This window comes from Hyperolius riggenbachi, chromosome 9 (assembly GCF_040937935.1).
Source record: "Hyperolius riggenbachi isolate aHypRig1 chromosome 9, aHypRig1.pri, whole genome shotgun sequence".
Classification (NCBI taxonomy): Eukaryota; Metazoa; Chordata; class Amphibia; order Anura; family Hyperoliidae; genus Hyperolius; species Hyperolius riggenbachi.
In genome coordinates, this window is record NC_090654.1 from 270720596 (window position 1) to 270741412 (window position 20817).

General features: G+C 46.2%; 2 protein-coding genes across 5 annotated transcripts in view; one reads left to right on the top strand and one right to left on the bottom strand.

Moving 5' to 3' along the window:
- The window catches only part of ZC3H14 (zinc finger CCCH-type containing 14), a 54961-nt gene extending 45595 nt beyond the window's left edge, over positions 1 to 9366 (top strand). For both annotated transcript variants that reach the window (XM_068254555.1, XM_068254556.1), the window contains exons 14-17: positions 1579 to 1721; positions 5366 to 5460; positions 5588 to 5694; positions 9048 to 9366. In XM_068254555.1, the coding sequence (XP_068110656.1) occupies positions 1579 to 1721; positions 5366 to 5460; positions 5588 to 5694; positions 9048 to 9054 (352 nt within the window). In that variant the 3' untranslated portion in view covers positions 9055 to 9366. The remainder of the gene's footprint in view (positions 1 to 1578; positions 1722 to 5365; positions 5461 to 5587; positions 5695 to 9047) is intronic.
- Positions 9367 to 17365: 7999 nt separating this feature from the next.
- The window catches only part of EML5 (EMAP like 5), a 255544-nt gene continuing 252092 nt past the window's right edge, over positions 17366 to 20817 (bottom strand). For all 3 annotated transcript variants that reach the window (XM_068254559.1, XM_068254558.1, XM_068254557.1), the window contains one exon: positions 17366 to 18029. In XM_068254559.1, coding sequence (XP_068110660.1) covers positions 17993 to 18029 — 37 coding nt within the window. In that variant the 3' untranslated portion in view covers positions 17366 to 17992. The remainder of the gene's footprint in view (positions 18030 to 20817) is intronic.

The window sequence follows — 20817 nt, forward strand, 5'->3', positions numbered from 1 at the left end:
GCTACTTCTTGATTCCATTTACTGGCATATTTATTTTCTTTACTGCTTCCAATACTCTGGTTTGGCTTAATACACTGTGGTTTCTGACCTCACTGATTCTGGTTTCTCGGTTTTGACTGTTTTATTTTGCTTCACAGGTGATTTTTGTTCTGCTTTATTTGTATTGCTTAACCATTTAAGGACCGAGCTAATTGAAAATCTACGCCCTGTTTTGGTGGCCACCTGGCAGGGCGTAGATTTCAATTAGCCTCCACTGCGTGTTTCCGCCGCTTAATTCCCGCAGCTCATTGGCTTTGCCTGTCTCTATGATAGCAGAGCCCTGTGAGCTGATCAGAAGCAGATTTAATTGGCTCCTGGCCATGTCTTTCTATGTAAACCTCTCCCATTGGCTTACATTGATAGACAGGGTCAGGAGCCAATGAAAGCGGCTCCTGACCGGCTCACAGAAACTCTGCTGTCAGGATCCCGACGTGCGGCGGTGATGAAGGTTGTGATGGGTATGTGCGGCAATTCGTGGGTATTCCGTCGGGATTACGCCGTTTATGCCCCCTTAAGGACCAGAGACCGCTTAAGTGGTTAATCCTTGGTATATCACTTGACGCAGTCCTATTCAGGACCTTGTTTTCAGGCACTAGCACTTTCTATTGAGACATATTGCACGAACCTATCTGTGAAATAGGACCTGTTATTTATAGGCAATAGGCACGAGCACTTTATCTTGCATAATTTTGCACTAATTATAGTACATATCAGCATGTTATGTGAATGTTAATATATGTCATGTCATACTTATTATGAACTGTTCTCTGATCAGAAGCAATATTGATCCAGTGACCTACCTTATTGGTGATTATTATTAGTTATTGTTGGTGGGACACATGTTATTGGAGCAGTGTGCTGCTGTTTCTGAGAACTTTACAGCTGAGCAGACTCATTATGAATTATTGATTTAATGGATGGCTATAGGCCAAGATTGCAGCAGGGAGTGGTAAAAACAGCACAGAGGGGCCCAGGAGAACATAATGAATAGAATGGTATGCTTTTTTGTAAGAATTTTAGAGTACAGATTCTCTTTAACTCATTTGAGCACAGCATAGATCATATTTCAGCAGTTTCTGCAGAGGTGTGAGGTGTATTTTCCTTCTCAGCCTCATGTCACACTGAACTGCCCTCAGCCAATCGGTGAGGAGCAGGAATGTGGGAGGCAATGTACCTGAATAGAGCCAGGCTGACTGAGATGAGATTCATTACAGCAGACACATTATTACAGTAAATTGGAATGCTTACAATGCATACTGTATGTAGACTGCATAACAAACACAGTAGTGGGTAAGTGGAATTTGATTTTATGGCTGACAATCCTGTTTTCAGGGTCTATGGCTACAAGGACTTGAGACGGAGGATCAGCAGAACAGCCAGGCAATGTGCGTTGTTCATAAGTAAATCATTATGTCAGCCTCCATATAGCTCTCAAGTCGAGATGCAGTCCCAGGAAGTGTGCAGAAAGAAGTGTACATTTTGTTATATTGTAATGAAGCACCTGGGAATAATTGATATTTATTCTTCTCTGTCCTTCAGGGCTTTCCCCAAGTGCCGCTTTGCTGACAAATGCTTTTTCATCCATCCAAATTGCAAATATGATGCCAAGTGCACGAAGACAGACTGTCCGTTTACACACGCCAGCCGACGCGGCACAGCTCCGCCCCCTCCTGCCAAACCAGGTACAGTACAGATGACGTGTGTGTTATAACTGCCGACGCCACAGACCATGACATTTTATGCTTGAAACCGATAGTCTCCCTGAGATGACGATCGAAATGGAATTCTGCACTTACCTGGGGCTTCCACCAGCGACCCCCCCCCCCCCCCCACACTTCCCCCCCGTAGCCTGCGAGGTCCCCCAGCATCCTCTGGGTCCTCTACGTGGTCCTGCAGGCGGCGTCATTATGTGCGTGACTTCCGCCGACGTAGGTAGCTCCGCATGCGTGACCCGTCCGTGCACATGACACTATTACACGCCGTTGCCATGTGTGTTCTTCGCGGGCACTGTTCTCTCAAAATACTGAACCGCGCAGGAGGCTTACGGCGACGAAGGCGTGATCAAGTCGGCTGCGCAGACGGCCTGCGCATGCGCAGTTGCCCACGACTTCAGCCAAAGCCACGCACCTAACGGAGCCGCCACAGAGGGGACCCAGAGGATGGTTTTTTACCGACCCGATTTTTTTTTTTTTATTTTTTTTTACTGACTTGCACTTGATGAATTGATGCCTCATTCTTGCAGTCAGGTGAGAATTGAATAGAACAAGTGTATAGAAGCAAAGTGCTGGATAGAGAGATGTTTCCTGGGACAAATATGCTTCCCGCTGAAGCGTAGCTTGTTTCCTCTCCTCTCTGGGTTAAGCTGGTGGGCGGTGTCACAGGACCCCTCGTGGCCAGACCGCAAATGCCTTCCAATCGGTTTCAGCACACAGACCATGCAAGCTGTGGTCACGATCAGTGCGCAGAAACCGCTGGAGTTTTGTCAGCAGACCGACCAGAAGGGAGCCTGTGGGTTATGGTAATTACGAACTACACACTATTTCAGGGTATAACTGCCACCACCTCTGTTTTCTGAGACAGAGGAACTCACTGACTGGCTGAGCCTAAATCTACAAATAAAAACGGTTAAACACACTCTATTCTGTCTAGCTAGCAACAAAACTAGCGTCTCTCCAGAAGTCTGGGTTCAGTTTCTGTATGGCTGAATAATAGGGTAGCTGAACAAACAACTGACGATAGCGTCTGTTTATTAATGCAATATAAATAATTAATATATACAGAAAATCGTTAAAATCAACAATTATGGAGACAAATGATAACCATATGAAAATAAAAGGGAGATGATACTTAATTCATGGAAAGATGTCCTTTCTGGGAAAATCCTAAAGTTCTTAGTTTCAATTCCAGAGCAAAGTCCAAACAAGATGGCCGCTAACCACGTGTCCTCTGGCTAGCAGCAGACAGGCGCTCATACAGATGGAATTTGGAGGACTGAGGTCCGCCTGCTGGCAATGTGCTTTTGATGAAGCTGGCTCGGGGGTGTGGCCGTGCCTGCCCCCTCTGAATTACCAACCAACCACAGTTAAGTCCTTGGGGAGAGATTTAGGCTTAAACTTATAAAATGCCGTAACTCATAAATGATAGGTCATATTTAGGTGGATAGCAGATTCATACTTGTCAGAAAATACAGATTAATATGATATCCGACGTGACTAGACCAGTGGGTCAGGTTCCTGAGAAGAGTCATACCGCAATAACTGGACGAGATATTGCCATGAATGTTATATCAGCACGTTGGGCAGACTTTTTAACGAATAAGACTATATGAATTTCATAGCTGTGCGATACACGGTCTCCATATACCGACAAGAAATCATCCAACACATGCATTCAGATCTGCCCTCCATCGGTGCCATGGAGTCTGTGGGAAAGCAGGTTTTGAATAGACCTCCTGCTGTGAGGGAAGTGTCCTTTGCTGGCTCACCAAATGGTTGAGCAGTTGACACCTATCTGAAGTTCTGCCAGAGTGCAGCATCCTGTGTCCCCAGGTAATTAAAAATACACACTAGGATCTTGAACAGCAGAGTTTGTTCCTGGTCATTAGCACATGAAAACAGCCATCCTGCAGTTGAGCTAATGCTATCTTTCTGCTGAGAAAAGAGAGAGCCCAGATTGACTGCAGATGCTCCTACACAACCAACCAGATTCTATCGATCTTAATCGCAATCGATGCAGAGAATCGATTGTGATCGCATGTTCTTCACGGGCGGTTCAAGGACACGTCTGCGGCCATGCAACCGTCTGTCACAGGCGGGAATTTTTTTTTTTTTTTTTAGTTCGTTATCAATGTAAACCTGTACGGAAAAAAGTCTCCCCTAAAGAGTGCTCACCTCTGGTGGGGCAAGTCTCTGGATCCTAAGGAGGCTTCCCCCGTTCCAGCGCTAGGACCACTGATCAGTGTGTGCCTGCGTGAGACGCACACTGTGCAGGGTCACAGTGGTGGAAGCGGTTTTGTGCTTGCATGAGCCAGTGGACTTTTGGGGGTACGAGCGCTGGATTGGGGGTGCTAAGGAGGACGAGGGAAGCCTCATTAGTATCCAGCGGCTTCCCCCTCCTTAGAACCGAGGTGGATCTTCGTGGGGCAGATGGGACACAAAGGCATGCCTCATGACATGCCTCTCTGTCCCCCCACCGCCATTCTCTGCCCCAAACACCCACTCCCCGTGGAGGTTTTTGCAGCTACCTGATCCGCTCAGCCCCCCAGATCAGGTAGCCTACAAAAAAAATCATACATACCTCCTCGAGCCCCCTCTGACCTGATCACTCCCTCGCTGTCCTCCGCCTTCTGTATCTTCCCTAATGGTTCCAGGTATCTTGGCCAGTCGGCACATGCGCAGTGCGGCTGCATACGCTCCCCAGGAGAGCTTTGTGCCTGGCCAGTAGTACTGCGCAGGTGCAGAAAGCCCCAACTGGCCGAGATACGGGGCGTCGGGGAGCCCTTGCGGAGGATACAGAAGGCTGAGGACAGCCGCGAGGGAGTGGTCAGGCCAGAGAGGGCTGGAGGAAGCCCCAGGGAATATATGAATTTTTGTTTTCATCTCTGGTGCCCTTTAAAGGGAAGGTTCAGGCACAGTGAAAAAAAAAAATCCAAATCCACTTACCTGGGGCTTCCTCCAGCCTGTGGCAGGCAGGATGTGCCCTCGGCGCTGCTCCGCAGGCTCCCGGTGGCACGCCCGACCTGGACAGGCCGGCTGCCAGTTCGAGCTTCTTCTACGCTTTAATCTGCGTCTCACTGGTGCGCGCTGACGTCATCGGATGTCCTCCGGGCTGTACTGCACAGGCTCAGAACTACTGAGCCTGTGCAGTACAGCCCGGAGGACGTCCGATGACGTCAGCGCGCACCAGTGAGACGCAGATTGGAGCTCAGAAGAAGCTCGAACTGGCAGCCGGCCTGGCCAGGTCGGGCGCGCCACCGGGAGCCTGCGGAGCGGCGCCGAGGGCACCCCGTGCCTGCCACAGGCTGGAGGAAGCCCCAGGTAAGTGGATTTGGATCTTTATTTTTTCACTGTGCCTGAACCTTCCCTTTTAAGGCTAATTTGTTATTGCATATAAATCCTCTGATTTATAATACTCGGGACCCTTATGTCGATGGGTGTGATGACAAGCCAGGTGGCACATGCGCGACTTTGGCCAAAGTCATGCACCTGCTAGAGCCACTAGCGGGTTCCCACAGTTTATTAAAGCATTCTAATAGGAATATTCATCATATAGGAAGCAATAAAAAGCACCTTTATTTCAGTGCAGTGTTTGGTGTGTTTTTTTGCAGCCTCCGCCACCGCCGCTATGGTGAAGCCCACAAAAGTTTTTTGCCGATTCTTTCCAGCGTGCAAAAACACAGAGTGCACCTTCTTCCACCCGAAGGTAACATTTCTTCTTTATCTAGACACCCCCTCCCCCCAGCCAGTGAGGCATGCTGATCTTTGTAGTTCCTCCTGGACTTGCCACATCATTGTTGAATTGTTAAATGTATTATTTTCCCGATTTCCAGCATTGTAGGTTCAGCAGTCACTGCACCCGGCCAGACTGTGAATTTTATCATCCGAAGATCGCGGTTCCTCCCCGACATGCTCTGACCTGGACACGGGCGCAAGCCAGGTAAGGCAAATACTGGGAAAGAGAAGTTAATTTCTGTTCCATTGTCAGCAGAGAGCAGATATTTGGCCTGGTGCACACCGAGCGGATTTTGTATGCGATCCGCCGGCCGCATCAGCCAGTGAAAACGCTTGGCTATTGTATTTCAATGTGTGGTGCACACCAGCGGTTTGAGGTTTTTAGCAAACCGCAAACATGCAGCAGGAGGCACGTTTGCGGTTTGCTAAAAGCCTCAAACTGCCGGTGTGCACCAGCCCATTGAAACACATTAGCCAAGCGGATTTGCAGGTGGATGCGGCCGGCGGATCGCATCCAAATCTGCTCAGTGTGCCCCAGGCCTCAGCGCAGCATCTACGTGCAAGTAAGGCCCCGTTCACACTTGCGTTCTGGGATGCAAACGGACCGGATCCGGTCTGTTTGCATCAGGCATGAATACGGCTGCCATCCGGATCCGTTTGGTAAAAATAGATAAACTATTAAAATTGTTGGGCTCTGGGAGGTCAGCAGAAGGTGCACCTGTACAATCAGGTCCTCCGCTGTTTAGGGCTCCACCTCCGACATACTGCCAAACAGCTCCAGCACGTTAGTCACTGCTGCTCCACTCCAGAAATGCTGGGCCCATGTGTCCCCATCCAAAATGGCCGCTATGATACGCATAGGAAGTGGGGTAGAACGTCCGGTTTTGATAGCCAGTGTGTTCTGTGCTTTCCGTTCCCCATTGGTTTCTATATCCTGATGGTGCAGTCAGGCTCCGGTCCGGGTGCGTGGGCCGGATGATCCGGACCCGAAAAATAGAGCATGTTGGAAAAGTGTCCGGAGTCCGGATCCGATCCGGCTCCGTTTTGTACGGAACGGACACATGTGAACGTCCGCATAGACTTTGCATTGCTATGCGGAACGTACGTTCCGTTTGTACAGTATACGGTCCGGATCCGATCAGGCGAATCCGGACAGCGAACGCTAATGTGAACCAGGCCTAAATGGGATGCTGGCTCCCTCATACATTAGTTGGTGAAGACACTCCTTGCTTACATAAACTGCTTGCATGTCTTCCCACAACTAGAGGGTGCTGTTATTAGATCTCACATTCATTAGTAAACACACCCCTTGCTTGCATAAACTGCTTCCACGCTTTCCCACCTCTAGAGGGTGATGTTAGCAGATGTCAGTTTAAACCAGTTTAAATGCTCATGTGGTAGCAGCTTGTCAGGAAGGCGGCTTCTGAGCAGTATTGGTCCCATTTACCTTTCTAATGTTTTTTTTTTTTTTTTTTTTAAACTTTTTTAACTGATCTAGATTTTTATTTATTTTTTGAATATATATCAAAATCGGTCACAGACCGTATAACAACTAAGTGAAGCCCCAAACAGCCCCGCCCCCCTTTCCTTCTCAGTCCACCTTAGCAAAAACCACATAACCGAAATAACAGAATGTGGTGGGTAGGTGGGATCCAGTTGCATTCAAACATTAAAGCGGACCTGAACTCAGAACTTCCTCTCAGCTCTAAAAGATAAGCAACAGCATAATAACCTTTACAGAAAAACATTTCTTTGTTACAGCTGATACAAGTCCTGCAATACATCTGCAGTGTCTACTTCCTGCTTTCATGGAAGCAGCCATATTGTTGGCATCCTGTGTTTACAAATGATCTGCTCTGCTGTGCCAGAGGAGATTACTATGCTGACTCAGCTGAGAGATCAAATTACAGTGGTGCTTAGTCACAGATGGTGGGGGATTAGAGGTTAAACTCTCTACATGCAGGGTGCATTTCTCTGTTTTTCTTCTGTCCTGTGCAAGAGTTCAGGTCCATAAAGCGAGGTGAGAGGGATATGGAGGCTGCCATATTTATTTCCTTGTAAACAATGCCAGTTGCCTGGCAGCCCTGTTGATCTTCTGGCTTACATAGTGTCCAAGTCAAAATCCTGGAACAAGCATATGGCTAATACAATAAAACCAGTCAGAGTTCCTGATGTGCTTGTTCAGGGTCTATGGCTAAGGCCCAGTGCACACCAACAACCTCTAGCAGATCCGCAAAACGCTACAGGTTTTTGAAGCAGATTTTCAGAGCGATTCCTAGGCATGTTTTAGGCTCCCTGCATGCGATCCCGATTTTTAGTCGTTATGGCATGCTGCGTTTTTGACTCCGTTTTTCTGTTTGCATTCAAGAAAATCGTAATTGCAAATCTGAATCGGAAACTGAATGGGAATCGGAAAATGGATTTGCAGTGTGCAGGGAGAGAGATCTTCTAAACAGGCCTAGCGTTTTTGGAGCGTTTTTGTGTAGCAGATTTCATATATTGTTACAGTAAAAGCTGTTACTGATCAGCTTCTGGAACAAAAACGCCTGGAAAACCGCTCTGATCTAGTGTTTTTCAGAGCGGTTTTCCACTTCCTTATACTTTAACATTGAGGCAGAAACGCCTCAGAAATCTAAAGAATGCTGCAGGACAGGAGTTTGTGTTTGGGGAAAAAAACGACCCACTCTGGTGTGCACCAGCCCATTCACTTTCATTAGCCAAGCGGTTTTCCCCCTGCAAGCGGTTTAAAAAACGCTTCAGAACCGCTCCGGTGTGCACCAGCCCTTAAAGTATTAGAGACAAAGGATCAGGAGGACTGCCAGGCAACTGGTATTGTTTGAAAGGAAATAAATATGTCAGCCTCCCGATCACGCTTACATTGGGTTCCCTGTTAAAGGGATACTGTAGGGGGGGTTGGGGGAAAATGAGTTGAACTTACCCGGGGCTTCTAATGGTCCCCCGCAGACATCCTGTACCCGCGCAGCCACTCACCGATGCTCTGGCCCCGCCTCCGGTTCACTTCTGGAATTTCAGACTTTAAAGTCAGAAAACCACTGCGCCTGCGCAGCCTTGTCCTCGCTCCCACTGATGTCACTAGGAGCGTACTGCGCAGGCGCAGACCATACTGGGCTTGTGCTATACACTCCTGGTGACATCAGCGGGAGCAACGACATGGCAAGTTCAACTCCTTTTCCCCTGACTCCCCTACGGTATTCCTTTAAGCCTTTGTCAGTTTGCCCCAACCTCATCGACTGATTTCATTTACCTTGTCTGTAAGACCATCACTCTTACATGTACTTCATTGGCTTCTTGCTCTCATGTGCTGTGATCCTGTGTGACCTAGTGTTGTCTATCACCCCTAGTAATTGATGCACCCATATTGGTTGTCCAGCGCTGCATAACACGTTAGTGCTTTATAAATGAATAACTATAATAAAAAGTCCAATAAGATGTCCATGCCCCATTTCAAAATTAAACATTTGGCTGGAGTTCTCTTTTAATTAGGCATATCCATAGCCTGAAATATTGAACACTGACTCAGTAATTCTCTGTTTTCAGTGAGTGATGCCGCAGTGTGATGTCACCAGACTGTGTGATGTCACAGGCCCCACCAGACGACCGTGTAATGCCATCAGATGACCGTGTGATGCCACAGGCCTCACCAGACGACCGTGTGATGTCATCAGCGCCGCCACATCTGCATGCTTCTTTTTATTTGTTTGTTTATTAATGTTTGTAATGAACAGATTCTAATAGAGGTTTTCTAAGCTGCCAAACAGGAAATCTATTTTTGTCCCATTTGCAATTTTATCAGCGTTTTGTTTGGACTTCTGTTACCAGCCGCATCTGTTTGCACAATAATAATTTTATTTTCTAATTCCTGGGTTGGTGTTCTTGATTTCCAGCAATGTTATTTCTCCACAACGTATAACGATTCTCTGAGCGTCTGTGATATCTGTATAATAATACTGTCCGTTGACTGAATCCTCCATTTATGGTGCATCCAGCAATGTTATTTCTCCACAACATATACTGATTCTCTGAGGGGCCCTGTCATCTGTACAATAGTCGACTCTGAATTCTCCATTTCTGGTACTTCCAGCAATGTTATTTCTCCACAACGTATACTGATTCTCTGAGGGGCCCTGTCATCTGTACAATAGTCGACTCTGAATCCTCCATTTATGGTGCATCCAGCAATGTTATTTCTCCACAACGTATACTGATTCTCTGAGGGGCCCTGTCATCTGTACAATAGTCGACTCTGAATCCTCCATTTATGGTGCATCCAGCAATGTTCTTTCTCCACAACATATACCGATTTTCTCTGAGGGGCCCTGTCATCTGTACAATAGTCGACTCTGCTGGATGCACCATAAATGGAGGATTTAGAGTCGACTATTGTACAGATGACAGGGCCCCTCAGAGAATCAGTATATGTTGTGGAGAAAGAACATTGCTGGATGCACCATAAATGGAGGATTCAATGTTCTTTCTCCACAGCATATACTGATTCTCTGAGGGGCCCTGTCATCTGTACAATAGTCGACTCCGAATCCTCCATTTATGGTGCTTCCCGCAATGTTATTTCTCCACAACGTATACTGATTCTCTGAGGGGCCCTGTCATCTGTACAATAGTCGACTCTGAATCCTCCATTTATGGTACTTCCAGCAATGTTATTTCTCCACAACATATACTGATTCTCTGAGGGGCCCTGTCATCTGTACAATAGTCGACTCCGAATCCTCCATTTATGGTGCTTCCAGCAATGTTATTTCTCCACAACGTATACTGATTCTCTGAGGGGCCCTGTCATCTGTACAATAGTCGACTCTGAATCCTCCATTTATGGTACTTCCAGCAATGTTCTTTCTCCACAACATATACCGATTTTCTCTGAGGGGCCCTGTCATCTGTACAATAGTCGACTCTGCTGGATGCACCATAAATGGAGGATTTAGAGTCGACTATTGTACAGATGACAGGGCCCCTCAGAGAATCAGTATATGTTGTGGAGAAAGAACATTGCTGGATGCACCATAAATGGAGGATTCAATGTTCTTTCTCCACAACGTATACTGATTCTCTGAGGGGCCCTGTCATCTGTACAATAGTCGACTCCGAATCCTCCATTTATGGTGCTTCCAGCAATGTTATTTCTCCACAACGTATACTGATTCTCTGAGGGGCCCTGTCATCTGTACAATAGTCGACTCCGAATCCTCCATTTATGGTGCTTCCAGCAATGTTATTTCTCCACAACATATACTGATTCTCTGAGGGGCCCTGTCATCTGTACAATAGTCGACTCCGAATCCTCCATTTATGGTGCTTCCAGCAATGTTATTTCTCCACAACATATACTGATTCTCTGAGGGGCCCTGTCATCTGTACAATAGTCGACTCTGAATCCTCCATTTATGGTACTTCCAGCAATGTTCTTTCTCCACAACATATACCGATTTTCTCTGAGGGGCCCTGTCATCTGTACAATAGTCGACTCTGCTGGATGCACCATAAATGGAGGATTTAGAGTCGACTATTGTACAGATGACAGGGCCCCTCAGAGAATCAGTATATGTTGTGGAGAAAGAACATTGCTGGATGCACCATAAATGGAGGATTCAATGTTCTTTCTCCACAACATATACTGATTCTCTGAGGGGCCCTGTCATCTGTACAATAGTCGACTCCGAATCCTCCATTTATGGTGCTTCCCGCAATGTTATTTCTCCACAACGTATACTGATTCTCTGAGGGGCCCTGTCATCTGTACAATAGTCGACTCTGAATCCTCCATTTATGGTACTTCCAGCAATGTTATTTCTCCACAACGTATACTGATTCTCTGAGGGGCCCTGTCATCTGTACAATAGTCGACTCTGAATCCTCCATTTATGGTACTTCCAGCAATGTTATTTCTCCACAACGTATACTGATTCTCTGAGGGGCCCTGTCATCTGTACAATAGTCGACTCTGAATCCTCCATTTATGGTGCATCCAGCAATGTTCTTTCTCCACAACATATACTGATTCTCTGAGGGGCCCTGTCATCTGTACAATAGTCGACTCTGAATCCTCCATTTATGGTACTTCCAGTAATGTTATTTCTCCACAACGTATACCGATTTTCTCTGAGGGGCCCTGTCATCTGTACAATAGTCGACTCTGAATCCTCCATTTATGGCATCTCCAACTCATTTATTTTTGATCTATGAATGTGTTTTCTGTGTGGATTGGAAGACTGCAATACACGAGAGATCTTAACATTGAGACCACTCAGCGATTGTACAGCTGTCTGAAGATGGTTTCTGTTTTTGGGAATCTGACTCGGTATCCTGGTTGTGGTTGTGTAAAGCTGAAGATGTACAGGTAGTCTCCAACTTACGAACAACCTGCCGATACGAACGGCATGGATTCTGTGTTGCCATGGGAACAAGTAAAAAAAAAATTTCAAATCAGACTCTTAGTTTTTGAGAAAATCGATTTTTTTTTTTTTAAAAAAAATTCAAAGAAAAAATGGCTTTTAAACTTGTATAAACAGGTACAAAGTGCAGAGGGGGACACTGGAGGCACAGAGGAGGTACAGGGGCAGAGATGGCAAAATGTTCTGACTTAAGAACAGATTCAGGTTAAGAACGAACCTACAGTCCCTATCTCGTTCATTAACTGGAGACTACCTGTATTGGGGGGAACCTCACAGTGATGCCTTCCAATGAACGAGGTTCCCCAATCCATCTACCTACCCGCGGGAACACATGACAGCATGCGATGGCCCCGAACAAGAGTTCAATTGGTCACGGCACTTTGCGCTGGAGTTGCCGGGAATCTTTAAGGTCCAGTCCGCCATGATGGGCGTTAACGCTAAGCGTCGGTTTCCTAATAGCGCACTTATACCCACGTCACGAGATCGTGAAAACGATTGCTCGTCGCTCCAAAAAAATTCCAGTCTTTGCAAGAATGGCGCACAAAATCGCAAGGTGGGTACGAGCCTTAAAGGGAACCTGAAGTGAGCAAAATTATTTAAAACAAACACAAAACATAGCTGCAAATAAATATTGCATATTAACCTCACCATCAGTTCCTCTCAGAAGCTCACCATTTTCTTCTTACAGTGATCCCTTCCAGTTCTGACAAGATTTTGTCAGAACTGAAATATACCAGTTGCTGTCAGTTATATATCAGCAGCTGCCAGTTACAACTGAATGTGCAAGGTAATGTCCATGTTTCCCTATGGCTCAAGTGGGTGATATTATAGTTGAACAGTGTGCTGACCAGGAAGCTGTTATGGGGTAATGGCCATTTTTAAAATGGAGGGTGGAGAAATCCATTAATCACAGTGGACAAATGGGACGCAGGAGATGAGAAAGAGATTAAGTAGTAAACTACATAGGAGGTATGACCTGTGTATGGTTATTTTGACTTTTTATTTTCACTGGAGTTCCTCTTTAAGCCTCTTACTGCTAGCATGAACAAAGAAATAGGGGCATCTTCAGGGCACTCCTATCTGCTTGCATAGTGCTTAGGTTGTGTATTAAGAGACACGTGCATGTACAGTGCCTAGCACACAAATAACTAGGCTGTGTTCCTTTTTTTTTTTTCTTCCTCTGCCTGAAAGCGTTAAATATCAGGTATGTAAGTTTCTGTCCGGGTTGGGACTGGGGCAGACTACAGCGTAACCCACTCTGATAAGGAATTACAACCATAAAACACTTTCCTAGCAGAAAATGGCTTCTGACAGGCAGAGAGAAAAAAAGGTTAATGGATTGTTGCTCTGACATACTTCATACTATGAAGGTGTCACTAACAGAGACAAGGAAACGGTAAAATCTCAAAAAGTAGATTTAAATATAAAACTATTTAAAAAATTCATTTTTAGGTGGAGGATACTTACAATTTTTTTTTATCTCATGGTTTATTTTCACCTCAGGTTTACTTTAAGGTGGCCAAACACTTAAAATGACTCTCTCCTGTTCTACTTACCCGGGGTTCCTCCAGCCCCTTGCAGCTGAGATGTCCCACACTGCAGCTCCGCTCTTTGCCGTTGGCCCAGGATCCCTGCTGGTGCAGAGGGCGACCTTGAGGTAGTCTCTACTGCACCTGTGCGAGCGCCGCTGTCAATCAAGCCCACGTTGTCTGGTGTACTGTGCCTGAGAGCGGAGCTGTGGCATGGGACAGGTCAGCTGCAATGGGCTGGAGGAAGCCCTGGGTAAGTAGAGTGAGAGGGATTTTGTGACTGTTGTGCTTCCAATCTTAAAGGATAAAAGTCCCTGGTATCCAGCCCCCGCGGGTATCACCTGATGCCAGGTACATGTGCTTGCTAGTTGCTCAAAAGCACAAACCTCCCCCTCATAAATACTCGCAGGCTTCCAACAATGTCTTGTGGTCTCCCTGCAGCTCCAAGCAGCTTTCCGTCCTCCGTACACATAAGCCAGCATGTCATGTTTACATGCACAGCTCCGTAAAGCTGCAGGGAAACTATGACATTGCCAGAGGCTCGGTAAGTCTCTGTTATCCATCAGGCAGGCCAGTTACTTGAGACCTCAGATGCCCTGCGGTCCAGATAACTGGGACTTTGCTGTACTTCCATCCTTAAGTGCTTCCAAGTATGGGCACATCCCGCTTATCTTCAGAGATTCTTGGGGGACAGAAGTACTTCCAAGGCTTTCACGAGGACTCCCGAAGACATATTAAACCAGTTGGTCGAATAAACTTCATGGTGGGGACAGCGGTGGAACGAGGTGCTGGAGAGAAGACAGGGGAGACTGACATACAGAGGCATCTCTTTACATTGGTGAGCATCTAAAAAAATTTTTTTATTTTTTTTTAACCATATTACAATGTAGCTAGAAGTGTCAGGATGTATAATGGCTCAGCTGAACATCCTGTTTCCGAATCTCACATTGCTTATCTAGGGTCTCCAGTTCAGATCTGGGCCAGGACACCATATGCATGGCATCTGTATGTTCTCCCCATGCTTGAGCAAGTTCCTTTAAGGCCCATACACACGTCGGATTTCCGCGAACGACGGGTCGTTTGAACGTCCCGTCGTTCGCCCGCTAAATCGGGCGTGTGTACAGACTGTCGTTCGCTTGATAAGGGTGAGACTCACCCTTATCAAGCGAACAACAGTCTGTACACACGCCCGATTTAGAGGGCGAAAGACGGACCGGCTGGACGTTCAAACGACCTGTTCGCGGAAATCCGACGTGTGTATGGGCCTTTAGCCTTAGTGTATGATCGGGAGATTTGACTATGGCAGGGATTAGATTGTGAGCGCCTCTGAGGACAAGTGACATGACTATGTACTCTATATAGCACTGACATCTTCTACAGCACTTTACAAATACGTAATAATAATATGGTAGGACATTAGACTATGGTAGGATTAGATTGTAAGCTCCTCTGAGGACAATGACATGTCTTTGTACTCTGAAAATTAAATGTTTTAGATGATATGTAAATATATAGAACATTTTATACACCAATGACATCTTCTGAAGCACTTTACAAAGGATACATGAGTCAAAGCAAATCATATTTACTCACCTGGGGCTTCCTCCAGCTCCTAGAAGCCCCTGTGTCCTCAGGCACAGCTTCACTCTCCACCAGTGTCCTGGGCTCTCCTCCGTAGCAACCGCCAAGCCGGCCAGATTGGTGGCTTCTGCGCAGAATGCTCCTGGGAATGGGAGCACAAGTGGGGAGCATACGCAGAAGCCACTGATCTGGCCAGGTTGGTTGGCAGCTGCTACGGAGGGGACCCCGGGTCACCGGCTGGGATCGGAGCTGCGGTAAGGGACACATAGGCTTCCAGGGGCTGTATCCTTTAACCTCCTTGGCCGTATGATTGTTTCTGGATTTTGGGGTCTTTTATGCACTTTTCAGACCCTAAAATCCAGGGGGGGGGGGGTGATAAGCATGCGCTAGAAAGCCAGCAACGGCCTCTGCTCTCACTCACCTCCCTGGCCTCCAGCACTGCAATTTTAAATCCGTCCTTCAGGTGGTGCTGTAACTCTGTAGTGATATCACTGACGGCAATCTCACCAGAACGATTCAGAGCCCCGCAGGACAGGATGGAGAATGGCTATCGAAGTCTGGATCCCCCGAGAGGTGAGTAAAAGCTTCTGCTGTGTGCTTTACTCTGCATAGAGCTCCCAGCGGCTAGCCCGAGCACAGCTTGGGCTTACTGACGGAGGTTAAAGTGCTATAAGGACATGAAGAAAACCTAAACAATTGAAGCAAAGTTTGTTGGGTCATGTTTTTATTGAAAAAAATATCTAAAATCTGCATGTGGCAAAAGTAAGTGCCTCCTTGGGATTATCATTTGATTCTAATGTGTTCATTCAATGGGATAATCAGGTGACTGAGACTTAAGCAGGTGGTTTCAGCGCTCAGAGCCGAAGCTGGGTGCTGCTGTAGCACTAACGCTATAGTGCATAATGGTAATTTTGGGTTCCGGCAATTATCAGATCCTGAACTACTTCTCCCTCTGAGTCGCTACAACTTGGAGGGGCAATAGTATTTAACGCCACCAGGAATTTGAGCTCCAGCTGGTTGAGCCATCATTCAGCTCGCCCTGCCCCCAGCTCACTGGCGGCATACTTATCGCGGTAGATGGAATCCTCTGGATCATCCAGCGCCTTCCCATGTTGTCCTCCCAACTACTGCTGGGACCCCTGGAAGCTTGTGGCTGTATTGCACAGGACACCTCTCCTTCAGACGGGAAGGTCGTGCACATTGTTCAACAAGCCCTTGTCAATGAGCATAGGGGGGGTCCCAGTGCTGGATCGGTGGAGGCGAGGGGGATGGAAGAAGCCTCTGGATTAACTACTGATGTAAGTACCCATTTGGGGCACACTTTTTCCCCGTTCGGGTACACTTGAAAGACTTACCCAGGAGTGGTCGACCATCAAAAATATCTCTAACTACAAGGCGTGTAAAAGTCTACGAGGCTACAAAAGACCTGGTTGCTGTTTGAATTTGGCAACCTGAATTATCCCAAAATACACCCTTCAGGACCTGAGCAAGTGGACAAGGTCATGGAGAGTTCACTTGTGCTTCACATGACTTTGATGCTTCCTCCTTCCGAGAGTCATATGGAACGAGTGACTTTCCTGTGTCCCTGTACACTTGCTCGGGTGCTGAGGTTTGGTGTTAAAATTGAGGACATTAAATTCAGAAACCTGAATGAACCCAAATACTAACACTACAGAGGACCCAAGGGTAAGTTCCGAGAGCCTTTCTCACATTTGCAGGCTCGTTTCTATGGGCGTGTGAACCGCCCCAGGTGCTGGGTGGAGCGGCAAGGGGGAGCGCAGGCATAGCGGAGTTACAACTCCTCTTTCGCAACACCGCACGCAGCCTCTTTCTTCTTCCTGTCCCAGGTGCCTGTCGGTTTGGTAACAGCGCCTCTTGTTATAACGTTACCGCATGTCATCACAGGGGGCGCTGTTACTAATGTGAGGGATGTTCGGGACAGGAGGAAGATAGAGGCCGATTGCGGAAAGGGAATTATAACTCTGCTCTGCTCTCCCCCGCCACATATGGTGGTGCCTACCTCTCTAATCTATACCAGGGGCAACTATACTGGTGGCTCATTGGAAAACATGGAACAGCAGCGGTGTATATGGTGGAAACCATGCAGAAAGCCACCACTCCCCCAAAAATATTGTTGACTTTTACTTTTAGAGAAGGAAAAACACTACATTGCATAATAATATTCTCCCAACTGTGAAGCATAGTGGTAGGAGTTTTCTGGTTACAGAGACAGCATGAGAGAATAACGTAATGCGCCGTGACGTGGGCGCGCCTGCTTTATTCGCAGAGATACCTTCTGGCCGACGCAAGAGGAAAAGAAAACACAGACGGCATCTTGTAAGAAAGTATATTTATGTATAAGGAATAAATGCACACATATAGTCCCTCTTATGACCCCAATATGAGTTACAGGCCCCTTCTGGCATCGAAGAGGTGGATATACGGCTCCACACACTAGGTAACTTCTTCAGACACAGCTGGAAATGTTTTATAAAGAAACAAGCAGCACATACGATATGGCAACCTCGGCGCCGAACGGACCTGACAAGGCAAAAGACAGGAGATGTTGGACTTTGGGAGCTTTAGGGAAGGCACTCGCTAAAGTGAGCCGCATCAGGCCGACGCAGCTAATCAAGCGAGGCGGTCGTCCCAGCGGTCTGCGACAATGTCAGCACCGCAAGTTCGCTGTCCTTGGACCTCACTCTGCTGGTGTGTTCACAATGGTCAGACCCGTCGCCTAAACGGGATCGTGAGACCACCAGGAGGTCCCAATGCCTGAGTCCTGTAGCCAGATGAGCCCCTGGCTGTACGCATGCTTCTTTGCAGCAAATCCCGCCACACACCCGTCTCTGCCCTCTGACGCAGTCTCCCGCATCTCTCCAGCGCAGGACCTCTGCATGTACCCGGCGGGCGTGGCCTCGTGGTCGGTGCTGTGGATGGAGGAGTCGGAGAGAGGCCCTCCTCAGTGCGGCATGTGGATACACTTCCAAACAAATAAACTGCAACACAGAAAGAGAGTCAGAAGAGTCCCAACACCTTGTCAAGATTAGAGCACAAGTTTTATAACTACACACATATTCAAAACTGGTAACGAATAGAGATGATCAAATAGATGATAATAACTTTGCAAGATATTTGCATTAAATCAAATTTATGAAGCTTGAAAACAGACTGTTAAAGTAAACCAAGCACCATTTTTAGCACCCAGGGCATCGTAAAGAGAACCAGATATGAAGCACCCTCTTGTATTTTACCTTATAAATCAGTGGGAACATGACAGTAAACACCTAATCTGCTCTTTGTTTCATTGTTCTCTGTTTAATCTGACTGTTATCACCTCTGATAAGAATCCCCGACTGAGCATTCAGTCTAGCTTTGCTACGGAAAGATTATAGCTGAGTCTGTCTTCTCTGGTGTCTTTTCAAGCCCAAGCCTGCCCCCTTGTGGCTCTGCTATAATGACTCAGCTATAATTATTCCCTGCAAAGCCAGACTGAATGCTCAGTCCAGGATTCTTATCACAGCTGATAACAGACACTTTTAGCAGTGAGGATGAAACAGAGAGCATTATAGGTGTTTTCTCTAATGTTCTTACTGATATATAGTAAAATACACACGGGTGCTTCGTCTCTGGTTCCCTTTAATAGCATGTGGCTCATTATTTGAAAAAAAAAAAAAAACCTTTCAATTTTACCTCTTCTTTATACATATAAAATTTTTAGCAGAGGCCTTTATTACCCTACTACTGCAGCCTGCCCGACCTCAGAAATTTCAGGCATATAAGGACTGATGTGATTATTTTATTGCAGACATTATCAGAGAGCAAACAAACGTTTTTTTTCATCAGCGAGGGATAGGAGAGGCGGGGAGATAGGACACTGTGCTTTAAAGAGTTGAGAAGTCACATGCGCTATTTTCACACCTTCCCCTGGATAAATAATGGGCAGCTAGAAAGGGAGGGGGAACATGGTAACTCCTATAGCTATTAGAAACCAGGACAAACTGCAAAACACAAAAAGTGGTGCTTGGTTCCCTTTAAGATCTTATGCTGGGTGCACACTGACGGGATACAAGCATAACATCCTCCATTTTGTATCTTTTTACTTTAGCACACATATATAAGAAAATATATCATTTATTTCTTTAGCTAAAACGGTCACATTATGTTCCAGTTGTATGATCAGCTAACACCCTTCCTATAGCACAAACAAGCTTTGCAAATCACCTGCTATCCTGCCAGCTACTAAAGGAAACTGCTAAAACCACAAGCAAGCTATATTTCCTGGGTCTCTGAAACATCTTTTCATTATTGTTAATAATATGAAATAATAAGAAATATAGGTATTTTTCCATTAGATGCAGTATTTTTACATAGCCTCCATTGTATGATATCTTATTCTCTATTGTGTTAGCTTCATTTCTACATACAGGGGTTGGACACAATAATGGAAACACCTAACATTTTGGCATCATAATCTTTGAACATGTTTTAAGCAATCAAAACTTGACATGTTAAAAAAAAATGTTGTTTATTATTTTTGTTATTTGATGTTTAATTAAAATAATTGTTTTTTTACAGATATTTAAACCAAAATTGGTTATAATTTATAAAAATGGCAGATCATCTCTCAGACTTCCCAAGAGGCCAAATTGTTGGTGCTCGTATGGCAGGCGCTACTGTAACAGAAACTGCCCGAATGCATGGCATTTCAAGAGGTACTGTCTCAAAAGTAATTACTTCCTGTAAAAGAGAAGGAAAAACGTCCTCAGCAAAGCACAGTTGTGGCTGAAAGTCGAAGTTGTCTGAGAGAGACCATCGGACTCTAAAATGAATTGTTAGAAAAGCTCGCAAGACCACGGCTCCTAAAATCACTGCAGAGCTGAATGAACACCTACAGAACCCAGTTTCCACATAAACTGTTCGTCGGGAGCTGCACAAATCTGGATTCCACTGAAGAACTGCAATTAGAAAACCTCTGCTCTCAAAGACAAATGTTTCAAAGTGTTTAGAGTGGTGTAGAAACCAGAATTGGTCCCTCAAGCAGTGGAAAAAATGTGATTTTATTTCCGACCTCCGGCCGAGTGTACGTTTGGAGACAGCCGAAAGAAGCATTTCATCCAGACTGCCTTCTCCCAACTGTAAAACATGGCGGGGGTTATGTGATGATCTGGGGTGCTATTTCTTGGAAATCCGCAGGGCCAATGATTTCCCTTCATGGAAGAATTAACAGCCGAGACTATGGCCTCGATTCATAAAGCATTACCTCATGCGGTAATGCTTAAAACAGCAAACTTTCCCGACCACTTAGAAATGTGTCAATTCATAAAGGCTGTTACCGCATGAAAAGCTGACATTACCGACCAGGGAGATAAATTACCGACTTGGCTGTAGTTACCTCCAACACGTCAGTAAATTGTCAGCAAATGTCAATTCATAAAGCCTGCAACAAGCCGACATCTCTGGTGAGGCGTTAACAAGTTACAGACACCTCTGATGAATGCAAAGTGCAGAGAGCCGGAGTCTGTTTGAGTCATCTGTGGAGAGAGCCAGAGAGCCGTCTGTGTGAGTCATTTGTGCAGGCAGGGAAAGTCTGTGCGAGTCATCTTTCTGAGTCATTTGTGCAGGCAGGGAAAGTCTGTGCGAGTCATCTTTCTGAGTCATTTGTGCAGGCAGGGAAAGTCTGTGCGAGTCATCTTTCTGAGTCATTTGTGCAGGCAGGGAAAGTCTGTGCGAGTCATCTTTCTGAGTCATTTGTGCAGGCAGGGAAAGTCTGTGCGAGTCATCTTT